The sequence below is a fragment of the Alligator mississippiensis genome, chromosome 2 (genome assembly GCF_030867095.1).
Source record: "Alligator mississippiensis isolate rAllMis1 chromosome 2, rAllMis1, whole genome shotgun sequence".
NCBI classification, from domain to species: Eukaryota; Metazoa; Chordata; order Crocodylia; family Alligatoridae; genus Alligator; species Alligator mississippiensis.
In genome coordinates this window covers 14,483,779-14,498,066 of record NC_081825.1, presented here as the reverse complement: position 1 = coordinate 14,498,066, position 14,288 = coordinate 14,483,779, and the positions used below count along the sequence as shown (strand labels likewise).

Sequence of the window (14,288 nt, the reverse complement as noted above, 5' to 3'; positions counted from 1 at the left end):
GCTATGTCCTTTTTTGTTTAGGAAATGGATGTATCCCTGAGCACTGTTTTGTCTTCCATTTATTTTCTAAGTGGACCCAAAAGGCCCAGGAAGCTATCTAAATTCCACAGTGAGTGCTCCATGAAGATCTTTCCCCCCATATAACAGAAGGACGTAGCAAAAGCTCACTCCTCTGGTGGCAGCCTGTGAGGAATTTTAGGAACAAGAGTAAGAAAAAGCATGATCTCAACGAAAATATATTTCCCCCCAACCCAGTATTGATACGTCTAGCATTTCTGCCCCATTTGGGGGTGTGCACCCCCATTTTCTCAAGCCAATAGCCCAGGGGTGGGCAACTATTTTGGGCAGAGGGCCGCTTACCCAGTTTTGGCAGGCTGTCGAGGGCTGCATGGGTAGCCCCGCTCCTTGACAGGTGCCCTGCCCCCTGGTCACCATTTTGGGACCAATGTCCCAGGGCCAGCACCAGTGGGGCCCAAAGCGGGGCACAGGCTGGCAGGGGTCTTTGGAGCTGGGCTGGGCTGCATCAGCAGGGAGTGGGGAGCTGGCCTGGCTCCATAGAGCCCTGCCAGCTGGGACTGTGTGCTTCTGCCACCCTGCTCTGGGCCCCACCAGCACTGGCCCTGGGAAACCAGTGCGGGCCCTGTGCTCCCATTGGCTCCCCGCCTGCTCACACCCAGTGCAGCACACAGCCCTGACCCCCCCGCTCGCCAGCAGGGAAGAAGCTAGTGCTGGGCGTGGGGAAAAGTGGCCTCTTGCAGGGCTGTCTGGAGCAGGCACAGGCAGCCTCGTGCGGACTGCAGGCAGCTGTAGCGTGGGGCACTGGGTGTGGGGCAGGCGAGGGGCTGCTTTTCTCTGTGCAGGGAAGGAGCCCAGGGAAAAGCTGAGCGTGGGGGGGGGGAAGCGGCCCCTCCCATGCCTGGTGCCCCATGCTGCAGGCGCTCTCAGCCTGCATGGGGCTGTCCGGAGCAGGCACAGGCAGCACTAGGAAGGCTGTGAGTGGCAGCAGTGCGGGGTGCCGGGTGTGGGGCGATCGAGGGTGGGGAGGGGCTGCTCCCTCCACCCACACTTCTTCCTTGTCCAGGGTCCCCCCCACTTACCTGAGCTTCCCACAGGGCAGCCATGTGCTCCCAGCCCAGAAACCCTGACTGGGGCTTCCGGCTGGGGTGGGGGGACCGGGTGGGCCCTGCTGTTGTTGGAGCCTGCTGGGCTTCCCCTGGGTCCTACTGCCCTTGGTTCCTGTCATTTTTTTTATAGGAACCAAGGGCAGAGAAATATTGATTTTCTACGTTTCTTTTAGGGGCCCCGCGGGCCAGATAGAATGGCGCCATGGGCAGATCTGGCCCACGGGCTGTATTTTGCCCACCCCTGTAATAGCCACTGCTTTCCTTGCAAGACTAGCTCTTTTTCTTCTCAACAGCCAGGTCACTTAGCTGCAGCCACAGATACTAGAGAGAGAGGAAGAGGAGAGCAGCAAAGATTAGGCAGTGGAGGGCAAACTATTCATCCTGACTGCAGCTTCCCGATGCAGCCCTGATGAGCCAGTGAACGCTTCCGAGCCTTCTGCAGGGGATTCCAAGACCACCTCAGACATGACAGTGTCTTGACATGCTATTGGTGGTGGTGCTCATAGTCTGGACTTTTTCCATCTTTTCATACCTGGTAGGTCTTCACAGGTTCCTTGTTGGTCTGAGTCAGGCTGCACCATTAGTTCTGGCTACATGCAGGTGCCCAGATAGGAGGTACCAAGTCCCTTCCAAGTAATTTTAAAACTTCTATTCTCACTCAGTCTTAGGGCCTCTAATTATATCAGTTCAACAAAAGTCAAAAGGCTTTGTAAAATAATGTGGAGAAAGATCAGAAAAAGCTGACCGCTTTTGGACATAAAGCATAGCAGCTTCCAGGCACTGCTCCTAAAATACTTGAGCTGGGACTAGCTTTCTCCAATATTAATCATTATTATTTAATATTAATAACTTTCATCAGGATGGGGTTATTCTCAGGCCTTTTCCCAAGTGTCTGTCCAAAGTTAGGTCCGAGTTCCTTACAAGTAATTTATTCACCTCCTGGTCTACTTCCCCAAGCCTCAGAGGGTGCTAAACTTCATGCACTTGTTGTACAAAGGCACTATCTTTCTATGTCGGCTGGAAACACAATGTAGAAATGTGTCTAAACTGTGTCTGGACTTTGCAGAGAAGGTAAGAATGAATAGCATTCTCTTAGAGATTATCTCAGGGGTTGTTCAGTTTTGACAATGTTTTGAATTAAACTTGTTAGCTCCATCTTGCTATATGAGAGTCGTTTCCACTAGAGCTTAGGCAGTCTCTGCTGTATACAATTCCTTTTCCTGAAATCTCCATGCAGAGCTACATGGAGTTCAATCTACACATTTACAAGGTGCTTTTCTTAGGTAAAACTTTCCAGGTTGGATGCCAGGTAGGGAAGGGGCAGGGGCAAAAGGAAGCTGTAGCTGGGTGGGGATGGGGAGCATGGGGCTGAGGCTGACAGCAATTGGAGCCCATATCCAGGGGGGCAGCAGGAGTCTGGAGCTTGGCTGGGCAGGGTGTGGGTGTGAGGGGGGTGGAGGTGTGTGGGGGCCCCCCACACACTCCCCCACATGGCGCACAGCCCTCGCTGCTGGCAGCAGTAGCAGGCAGGGGAGCTCAGGGTACTCGTAACTGGCGCAGGAGCTGGTGCCCAGTGGTGCATGGCTCTAGCCAGCACTGCACATGGTGGCGAGGAATGCAGTCTGCCCAGCCCGCCTCTACTGGGTGGGCTCTGCATGGGATGCCTGCTGCTCCCACACTTGCACAGCACTGGGGAAGCCCCACACTGGAGCCAGCTGCCTTCACTGCTCCCTGTCTCACAGGTCCTGGGACTCCACTTGAAGTGTCAGGGAGCCTCAGTCCTTGCTTCCCAGCAGGCTTCTGGGACCTCCCAGCAGAGGGCAGAGAAGGCAATTGGCTCCCCCCCGAAGCCATGCGAGTGTGGGAGCTGCAGGCACGTGGTGCGGAGCCCCCGTGATAGAGGTGGGCTGTGTGGCAGGCTGGTAGGGGGTGCTCCTGCGCTGAGCCACCCACCTCACTGCACCCAACAACCTTCCAGGCTCCGAGTATCTCCCTGGGGGCGCTTCACATCTGGCTGACCCCCTTCCTGGAGTGCATCCGCTAACCTGGGGGTAACACCGCCGCCACCCAGGTTCTGATTGATCCTGGCTCTGTGCCCCCTGGGAAACGGGACTGGTAGCCCCTAAGGGTACTTGACCCACTTCAAGAACTTGGGGTGCTTCCCTCAGTCTGAAGCACAAATAGTGGTCTCCCACAAATAGCGGATTTAGAGTGGATTTAGGTTAGATATTAGGAAGAAATTTTTCACAGTAAGGGTGGCCAGGATCTGGAATGGGCTTCCAAGAGAGGTGGTGCTATCACCTAGCTTGAAGGTCTTCAAGAGGAGACTAGATAGTCACCTGGCTGGGGTCATCTGCCCTTGGTCCTCTTTCCTGGCAGGGGGTCGGACACGATCCATTGTGGTCCCTTCTGACTCTACAATCTATGAATCTTAGTAAGCCAAACCAAGGGGACCCCAAGGCATTATCTAGACCCACTCCCAATAAGTCCTCCCACACTAGGGACAAAGGAGAACTTTATTGGTTACAAGGAGTAGGTTTGGAATAGGGTACAGTGTAGAGCAATATCAGAGAAATCCCATAGAGCAAACGAGTGGCTGGGTAGCCTTTGATCATGCATCTGAGTTACTGCAAGCTATGTATCTAGTTCAGGGGCAGGCAGTTATTCTGGGTGGAGGGCCACTTACTGAGTTTTGGCAAGCCGTTGAGGGCTGCATGACAGGCAGCCAGGGGCAGATAAATATTAATTTTCTAAATTTTTTTAGGGGCTCCACGGGCCGGATAGAATGGCCTGGCAGGCTGCATCCAGGCCGCAGGCCACATTTACCACCCCTGATCTAGTTAGATCTCAGGTAGCTTGCTCATGAGTATCATCCAGAGGCAGGTGGCGAGTCCCTCTGGAGGCAGGCAGTTCACTGATCTGAGTTTCAAGAGAGAGCAAGTTTCAAATGGTCCAGCTCTTCTCTCTGAGTTTTCATTATGGCTACTGCGCTTCCCCCCCCCTCCCCCCGGCAGTCCTTAACTTACATAGACCTTATGACCTCATTTACTTGGTCCAATGGAGGCCAGCACCTGTTGACTGCTAGCCAACCAATTTGAAATGCATCACTGGTTGCTGGGTAGACTGGCATTGCTCAGAACAATAGGGAGCCTAAGCCCCCACCCAGGTATGTGATGCCGGTCACATAGGCAGAGGGAGCAGGTTTCCCCCCTCCCTCAGGAATGTACCCAGCCCAGGTTACAGCTCACGGTTACCAACAGAGATGGGATGTCTGCCCTCTGCAGGCACAGTGTTAACCAAATTGTCACATAGCAGAGTTTTTGGGGAGAGACAGAGGTGACCTTCTGCCACAGGCTGCACTCCTTGCCCCCGCACACCACTGGCTGGAGCTGGGTGCCAGCGCCTGTGCAGGGCACCAGTGCCCTGAGCACCCCTGACTGTCATTGCTGCCAGTGATGGGGGCTGCACACCATGGGGGGGCGGTCCTCACCCCCTCACATATACACACCCCTAACATACCCTATGCCCCCCATACCTTCCACACACACCTCGACCACACACCCTGCACAATATGCAAGAGTAAGACTTTATTTTTGTGTTATGATGCAATCCCTTCTATACATGATTAAAAGGCCAGTGCCTCAGTGAACTTACAAAGTAAGGCCCCAAACCAAAAAAGCATGAGATTTGGATGAGGAATGGTGACATTTTGCTTTAATGTTGAGCTTTCTGTCCTGCTCTGTGTTTGTCCCTGTATAATGAGGCAGAAAAGTCCCCCAAAGTGATGTGGTTGGTGGTGACACCAGTATCGAGGCTCATTTGCACCCTTTGTACCCTATCCATCTGCTCCACCTTTGCTTCCAAAATGAGATTTCATGTCCTAGACATCTCTTTGTATGCATGCAGTTGACTGTTTTTCCTCAGTGCCTTGAGGTGAAATGAAGGTGTCGTGCCCCCTTGCTCCAGGAAAAGGAGTACTGCTGTGTAGCTTGGTGGAACTTGTCTGAAAGGACTTACCTAACCCTATTAAATGGGTAGGTTTTAGCTTCACTTTACAGATTGGATAGCAGGCACACAGTAATCAAAGGCCATATAGCTTGTCACATTGATTTATCTGCCCCTTGTCTGTCAGTCCTGGGTAGGACTGATCGTGAAATGTTTTAGATTTGTGAATTAAATCCCACCTCACATTTTAGGGTGGAATAAATTTTGGTTCTTCTGCTGCCAATAGAAGCTAATGCTAAGTGTTATTAGATAAGTATCAGATCTCTTCAGCAATGTTTTAACTTCTCCCAAGGGTATATAGGCTATTGGCTTCAAATATATTACATGGGATTATTCTGGTGTAGAACTGCAAAAGCACTATCAGATCTTAAAGCCCAGTCTCTTACGGGGCAGTGATATCCTTGGCTGAGTTCCCAGTTCCCATTGCTTATCTTCTTTTAGGAGAATCTCCCTATTCTCTCTCTTATTTGCAGCATTGCGTGCTTCAGGTTACATGTGCAGGTTTTACGTTGAAGCTTTTTGCTTTTGTCACTCTCTGCAGTAGCGACTGTCCCGTGTTTCGGAGATGCGCTGTGTCCAACTGTAGACTGCAGCTGGTTGAGTCTATTTTCAAGGCTCTTTCATACATGGAAAAATCTCTTCTGCTGGCACTACCTCTTTTAAAGGCATGATGATATGTAGATCTTTTTATTAGCTAACTAGACTTTATGGCTTGCTAACTAGATTTGTAATTTGCTAGCACAAATCCTTCTGATGAGTAAAGTTCAAACTTGAAATGAACAAGCCAAAGGAGTTCTCCTGTTCACAGGAGGTAGTGAAACATCTGTAGACGTATTTCACTTGGAACAGGAGGTAATTGAGGGCAGCTGAATAATAGACAGAACGAATCCTAGTGGAGACACAGGTGCCCTGCCTAATTAAACAACAATTACGTGGGGCATGTGTTCCAACCTATTAAATGTTAATTTGTACGTTTCAGAATTTCGACTCTGACATCAGCAGCGTGGGGATAGATGGATGCTGGCAAGCCGACAGCCAGCGAATTCTCAACGAGGTGATGGTGGAACACTTCTTCCGACAGGGAATGCTGGATGTAGCTGAAGAGCTCTGTCAGGTAACGATAGCTATGGATGTTGGATGTGCCTGGAAAGTAGAAGTTCTCCTCCATACTACAGTGTGTTTAAACTTTTTGTAGCTGAGACCCTCAATGGAAGTATTACTACATTTTCTCTCGTATATCTCACACCTTTCCCCCTCCACCCAAACCATTTGGAAAAAGTGGGTTTCTCATCATTATGCAAGGAAAAGCTGTGTGTGTGTCTGGACATTTGGCTCATAGCCACCAGCCCTGATACATGGCCTCAAGCCCCAGAGACCCCAGACCTTAGATACTTACCTGTGCTCATAGGTAAGATCTTTTTTCTTGGGGCCTTCCAAAAATAAGGTGTGTATTACATTCAGGGGTGGGTTATATGTACAAAATACGGTAATATTAAATAGAAATCATTTAAAGGCAACTAACTAAAAGAGAGATTTTTTCCTCTTGTTATTTTTCTGATAACTAAAAAGTGTGACTTCTGTTTTTCAGGAATCTGGTCTTTCTATAGACCAAAGTCAAAAAGAGCCATTTGTGGAGCTAAATCGAATATTGGAAGCATTAAAAGTTAGAGTTTTGAGACCTGCACTTGAGTGAGTTGCCCAGTTTTTTTTCTTTCTTTGAACACTTGAAATCTTGGCATTGTCTTCAATTCACTCTGAACTCTCCCTCTATGACATAGGACTAAACTTGAAGGTTTTTTTTTTCCTGATCTATTACTAGACTTGTGTTGCACAGTATCATTGGCAGAAGTTTTCAGGAAGAACAGCATCAGTTGTCTGCTTGAAACAAAGCCTTTTTAATTAGGTTACTATAAATCACTGCCACCTTCCTTAAAAAAGGGCTTTCCTGAAAGGGTACCTAGTATGTCCTGAAGGATGCCCCCAGTTCCAATTAACTTAATGGACATTTGGGGGTGATCAGGGCCTTTCAGGACCAGGGCACAATGATACTTATTTTGTCAAGTCATTTTCCCCAGTCAGATACAGGTAGAAGACCAAAGGAGAAAAGGGGGTAGCAGGACAGGCGATCTTTATCAACTTGTGGTGACAGGTGAGTGAGTGTTAGTGTCGGACTAGTTATTGCTTTTTCACAGGTAGCCTCTGAGGTCATGTTGTTTTAGACACTATTATCCTTTTTTCAGTGGCAAGAGTCCACAAAAAATGATATTGAATGTGCAGGCTAAATCTAAGACTCTCAAGATCAGTTGGAGCCAACTGTAGTAGCCAGCATGCCACAAGTTAAGCTTGTGCCCTCCTTGCGGGTTACTCTGATTCCTTTTCCTTTGCTTTCTGCTCCCTGTCCAATCTGCCATGTGCCATACGCAGCAGCTGTCTGTGCCATGTGTGGTGTAGGTTGCCCAGCCTTGGTCTCCATTTTAGAACATGTCACTTAACCTCAGCCTATGGTAGATCTCTGATTATTTTTATTAGCCTTTACCCCTATTGGTCCTGTAAGTTGGAGGGGAAAAAAAAGAAACAAAAAATACACTTTATGTAGGTTGTTCTGTGCATTATACTCTTCATTAATGAGGCTGAGCTATACCAAATTCGCATCGTTTGAAAAGCCTGCAACATCAAAACAGTTTTTGGAACGTGAGTCTAGATCCCATCTTTTATCCGTTTCTGGGGAGCTTTACTATATAAATAAGAACAAAAATGAAAGTGCTTATTTGGTAGCCTTTGATATTTATTCTGTAATACTAGAAACAAAAGAATAAAACAAATGTAGAAATCCTTTGTGCTTGATTACATATGGTCACAGAACATTTAGGGTATTCAGGTTTCTTTTCTGTTTAGCAAAATAAGTTTCCTGTGAGCTAATAAGATTTCTCTTGCTGCATGTGTATTCACTCACACTATAAGACTAGCCAATATTAGGCTTTTCTTGAAAATTTGTTCTCTTGAGATTGGTGTCTAAGTGAAGTGCAGGGACAGCATGATGTTAAACCATTAATCAACATAAAATGTGCATGCCGGAATCTGTCACTGAATTGTGGAAGGCACATCATACTTAATTACTCATTGAAAATAACAATGTAAGTGCAGTGCTGGGAGGGTTCAGTGCCATCCATCTGGCTAATTATGGGGCAGTAATACTCTAAAAATGCCCTGCTTATATGAACTGAAACTGCATCTCTTGCTGTTTGCACACACGAGTTTCTTCTGCTTACGCTAGTTGTAGATCCTTAGAGAAGGGCATTTCCTGAAGATTGATTACTAGCTCTGGTTGTCTTTGTTATCACATCAGTTTTGTTTGGCTGTATGAGGGCAGGAAATTCCTTATACGTCTCTTAGTTGCTTATTCATTTTGGGTAGCTCCTACAATGTGCTAGGCTACTTTCCTGAGATCCTATGATCCTCTTCTTTATAGAAAGTAGGGCTGGAAGGGACTTCATGAAATCATGTAGTCCAGCCCCCTAGTCAAGGCAGGATCATCCCTGACTAAATGATCCCAACCAAATGTCTGTCTTACCTGCTCTTGACAGTTTCCAGGCATGGAGATTCCACATCTACTCCAGGTAGCCTATTCAATTCTTGCCCATTCTCATAGTCAGAATATTCTTCCTAATCTCCAACCTGAGTTTCTTCTGTTGCAGTTTGAGGCCATTACTTTTAGTCCTATCTTCTGCTGCCGCAGAGAATAGTCCATCACCATCCACTTTGTAATTACCTTTCAGGTATTTTTTTTGAAGACTGCTTTCAAATTCACTCCCTGCCCCCACCTTCCCCAGTCTTTTTTTCCCAAGACTAAATAACCCTAGCTCTTTCAGCCTTTCCTCATAGGTAGGATGACCATACATCTCCAGGTTTGGCCAGGACAGTCTGGGATTTCATAGTCTGTCCCAGCATCCTGGCTGGTTGGCAAAATTTGAAGCAAAAGTCTCAGATTGGCACCAGCCTGCCTGCATGTGCTCCTTCTGAGCAGAGGCTGAAGGTGAGGTTGCAGGCTAGGTTGGGCACTGGTCCTCCTGCCTGGGGTGGGGCGGGATAGAGGGAGAACACTGCTGTGAGTGTGCGCTGCTCACACGTGTGTGCATGATGCCTCCCTGACCACGGCACCCTGGGCAGTTGCTCATCTTGCCCACCCCTAAGTCCAGCCCTGACCGACTCTACAGCGCAAGTTTACCTGCTTGCAGCCCAGTGGAGTTGAGACCAGAGGGCAGCTGCCACTGCAGATCCTTGCTGAGGGGGGGCTTCCTGGAGGAGAGCTGGGACAGAGTGGAAGGGGGGGAACAGACTCGGACCCCTGCCCTGAAGGGAGTGGAGGTTCCTCCCACCCACTCGATTTCTAGTGGGGGCCTGTGTTTTGGGAGGCAGCTTTGGGCTCCGGGGTATAGGCCCTGCCTTGGGACTGCGGCCTCGGCTGGCTCTGTCCTGCCTCCCTTCCCACCCTCCACCTGCATGGCTGGAACAGGTGGGACCTGGGTGCCGTCGCTTGGTTCCCCTCAGGTGGCGGGATCCCACTGAGGGCCATGGGGAGAAGAAGCGGGGCAGACACTGCTCCAGGCTTTCATCAATTTCATAGATTTTTAAGGTCTGAAGGGACCTTAGTAGATCATCTTGTCCGACCACTTGCCCTGGGCAGGAGAGAGCGCTGAGGTCAGATGACCCCAGCTAGGTGCTTGTCTAGTCTTTGCCAAACCTTCCTGGGTTTTCCTTCGCCTCTGCACCTCCCCCACCAATGCACGGTTGAAATATTGCTAAAACACTATAAGACTATTCACTCAGACTATAAGACTAGCCAATATTAGGCTTTTCTTGAAAATTTGTTCTCTTGAGATTGGTGTCTAAGTGAAGTGCAGGGACAGCATGATGTTAAACCATTAATCAACATAAAATGTGCATGCGGGAATCTGTCATTGAATTGTGGAGTGCGCATCATACTTAATTGGCCCCCACCAATGCACGGTTGAAATGTTGCTAAAGCAACTCATTGCTCTTGTTGTCCGTGGGGATATCCCATCCTCTATCCCTCGCCTCATCACTGTTCTGAACTTAACTCAGTGCTGGAAGAGATGCTGCACTGCTGAGGTTGGGGCAGTGCAGGGCTGCTCCTGCTTTGCTGAGATGGGGCTGATGCTGCTGAAGGCCATGTGAGAGCCCAGAGCCTGAGCTGCATGGTTCCGGTTGTTTAATGGTCTCTGGGCTGCGTACCATCAGCTTCCTAAAAGCTCAGCGAGGTGGTAGAATCTCCATCCTTGGAAGTTTTTTAAGACCCAGGTAGATAAAGCCTTGGCTGGGGTGCTTTGAGCAGGGGGTTGGACTAGATGACTTCCTGAGGTCCCTTCCAACCCTCATTTTCTATGATTCTCTGAATTCTTTTCTCGGTGCCGAGAGTGTGTCCTAAGTGTGCTTGTTTTAAAATTTCTTCTAACAAGAAAGAAGGAACTTCAATGAGAAAACATAAATGTACTTTCAGCAACGCTCAGTATTTCCTTTGTTAAAATGGGTTGATGCTAACATGTTACTTTTGTGCGGTGTTCTGCTACATTTTCTATTGCTTATGGAGGCCGTAGTGATATCACAGACCATCTCCAAACACAGAAACATAAATCTGCAATAGAGGCAGTGTCTGCAAGTGAAAAGCTTGTTTCAGTTTTCAGACACGCAGACACTGAGCTTAAATGTGCAGTGGCAGAAGGTATGTTTGCATATCATTATGTCCAGCATGATCTCTCTTTCTGTTCTAGTAACAGTTCATTGAAATTGTTTTAAAAGATATTTGATCCAGTATTTTCTTGTGCTGTACAAAAAGCAAAGCTTTTGCATTAAATGTACTAGCCCCACTGGCAAAAGATGAACTGTCTGCAGAATTCGCTGGAGCAACTTTTATTACTGAATCAGCTGATGCATCCAACAGGAAGGCAGTAAGGCTAATCCCAATATTGATTCTTTTTTTTAATCCTTCAAGTAGCGTGAAAGTTAAATTGTTAGATGTTTACTCTGTCAAAGGAGAGACATCTGAAATCATTGCAAATGTTATTGAAAGTTGCATTCAGAAACCTGGGATTTTGCATGAAATCATTGGTTTCTGCACTGATAACACTAACACAAACTTTGGTGGGGTCCAGAATCATGGGAAAACCAACATTATTACAAAATTGAAAGAAAGGTGGAACAGAGGTTTACTTGGATTGGTTGTGTGGCCCACATACACAACTGCATCCAAACAAGCTGTAACACTCTTCCACTAGAACTGGCAGGACTTTCAGTGAAGAGAGATCAATATTTTTATGTTTTACACAGTTTGTGTAACCAAATTGCAATATTTCTGTGACCAAGCTGAACTTGACTACAAAATTTTGTTCTAACATGGTAGCACATTTTCTTTTATTACTTCCAGTATTACAGCATCTTTTTTAATGTATGAGCCTTTGAAAGCATACTTCAAGTTAAATGTCCAACTCTGTTTTTTTAATTTCTTTCAAAATGAATGTGGGAAATTTTGGTTTCTTTTTGTCAGTTAGAGAACTTTATGCAAGCTATACAACACGTGGCACGACAATCTACATCAGCTTTTGGAGCATCAAGAGAGTTGGAAGCTCTGAAGACAGAATTGGTCAACAGAAAATGTTGAAATCTGTGTCAGTTAATGTAAGAGAAGAAATGAGCCCCTTAAGTGAAACAACAAAAGATTACTTGCTCAGATGCATCCTTCAGTTTTACAACTCAAATAATCTATGGCGCACACTTTGGGAAGTTTCTTTTGATGGCACTTCTGCATTTAATTGAATGAACCTTCACCTCTGTCTTGAATGGAGTAACGTTGAGACGTCATATGATTTCATACGCAAAAGATTTGACACTGAATCATTAACTAGGCTGATAAATGCTGATGGTCTTTTGGACTAATTTTGTGCTGTGAAGATTTATGTGGAAGGCAAACTCAAAGAATGGAGGAAGCAAGATATCCCATGAGAGAACCATTGGGTTGAGAGATTCACTCATTTCAGTTCTCTCATACCAACAAATAATATTTGGCATTTGGTTAAATATGCTATTTGTCTACCAGGGATATCTGCTCCAGTGGAAAGAGCGTTTCCACAAACAATGAAACTGGTCACCAGAGAAAAGCTGTCTCAGTATATCTATAATTGTTGCTTTGTATCAAAGTGAATTTCAAAAAGGACTGCCTGCAATTTCACAAAAAGTTGCAAAAAACCTAATTCTTTTGTAGAAAATGCACTCCTCAGAGAAGTACCAGTAGTTTGGGTCCATAGACGAGGCAGGCCAGGAGATGGAAAAGTGACTGAAAGGTGTAATAGTCAGCAGTTTGGACTGGATTGTGATCATACTTTTTTTTTTTTTTTTCATAAAAATTTCATATTATCATAATTTTTGCTAAACCGTAATTCCTACTTTATTTATAGTGATACAATTCAAATTCAAATTAAAAAATGTAATTAGTTAGATTTTTATTTTTTACAATAACCCTCCACCTTCACTTGAAACACGGTGTCCCTGGATTTCCTTAATGCTGCTCCGTCTCCCTGCCAGACTGTGCCCTGCCCATCTGCCTCTGTCTGCAGCAATGCCACTGACTTGGGCAGGAGGGCAGTGTCCCAGATTTCCTTAAAAATAATACTGTCACCCTACTTCCCAGTCCTGTAATAATTTCTGCTGTTTTTTGCTGGATTCTTTCCAATCTGTACACATCTTTCTTGGTGTGGGGCCCAAAACTGGATGTAATACTCCAAATGAGGCCTCACCAGTGCTGAAAGGAAAGGAAGAATCTCTTCCCTTGGCTTGCAAGATACACTCCTGTTAATACAACCCAGTATGTTTTTTTTCCAGCAACAAGAGCAACATGAGCTGTTGGCTCATATTCCGCGTATGGTCTAGTGTAACCCCCCAGGCCTTCTCTTTAGTTTTGCAGCTCAGCCAGTCATTCTACAGGCTGTATTTGTGCACACAGTTAATTCTATCACAGGTGCAGGATTTGCACGTCTTTGTTGAATTTCATCTAATTGATTGCTGGACATTTCACCAATCCGTCCAAGTCATTCTGGATCCCAGCCCTACCCTCCAAAGTGTCTGCAACTCCACCCAGCTTGGTGTCATCCAAAGAGGCATGGTTCTTTCTTCAAGCAGTTCATATTCCAGACAAATGAATGGACAGAGAATAGAGCACATTGTTTGTCATGCTTGCTTGTTCTGTCCTTCCTTCAACTCTGTCTCTTGTCTGTTTAGATTGGAAGCTCATTATACAGGGAATATCTACTACTCTGCGCTGTGCCCAGAGCAGTGGGTCCTCATTCTTGGTTGGCTCTTTGGCACCACCACAATTAAAACGATTGAGGATGATAATTGCCCAAATTGTTATATAAGATTGTCAACTGGAACTTAAAAAGTTGATGATAAAACTATTCTCAAGTGCTTACGTTTGCTGTTACTAGCTAATTCCCCATTTGCGCCACAGCAAAACTGGGTCTTCATTGGGGGGACGACACTGTGTAGGGAAGTTGTTCACACTGTGTAGGTAAGCTTAGGGTGATGCCATCCATGTAGATGAGCAGCAGAGAAGGAAGGCATGGGGCTGTTTGTGTATTAATCAAACAAATGGGCAGACCAGGTAGGCATCATTAAATATAAACGTGCTTAAGCAGCACTTTCAAACACTTAGCTAACCCATTCCCAGGACTGCGCCGCTCATATTGACAGTGTGGGAGCTTAAAGGAGGAGTCAGAGAGAGAGAGAGAGAGAGAGAGAGAGAGAGTCATTAATTATAGCATCATTAACCAGGCAGGGGAAAATAGCAGTGCTTGCTCAGTCAGAGAAGACAACATTGGTGGCAGGATAAATGAAAACAGTAACAAGTAACCTAGTCTCTACAAGTACTTTACAAACCACATTTAAGTCAAAATAACTTACCAAAGACTAGAATAAAACTTGGAGAGTAGTGGCTGACCACTGTATATCATTTTTTTTAAAAGGGACACCTTCAGATTAAAGTTCATACTTTTAAAATCTCCAGTGTGCACAGATTATGATGGAAATTTACCAAATCAATAGAAATTACTGATAGAACCTCAGGATCGGTGGTCAGCACGGTTTTCTGCT

The 14,288-nt window shown here is 46.4% G+C and overlaps 1 protein-coding gene across 1 annotated transcript in view; it reads left to right on the top strand.

The window, feature by feature from the left end:
* Positions 1-14,288, top strand: part of RMND5A (required for meiotic nuclear division 5 homolog A) — a 42,174-nt gene that overhangs the window by 15,939 nt on the left and 11,947 nt on the right. The window contains exons 3-4 of the mRNA XM_006271498.4: positions 6,109-6,243; positions 6,718-6,818. Of these exons, the coding sequence (XP_006271560.2) occupies positions 6,109-6,243; positions 6,718-6,818 (236 nt within the window). The remainder of the gene's footprint in view (positions 1-6,108; positions 6,244-6,717; positions 6,819-14,288) is intronic.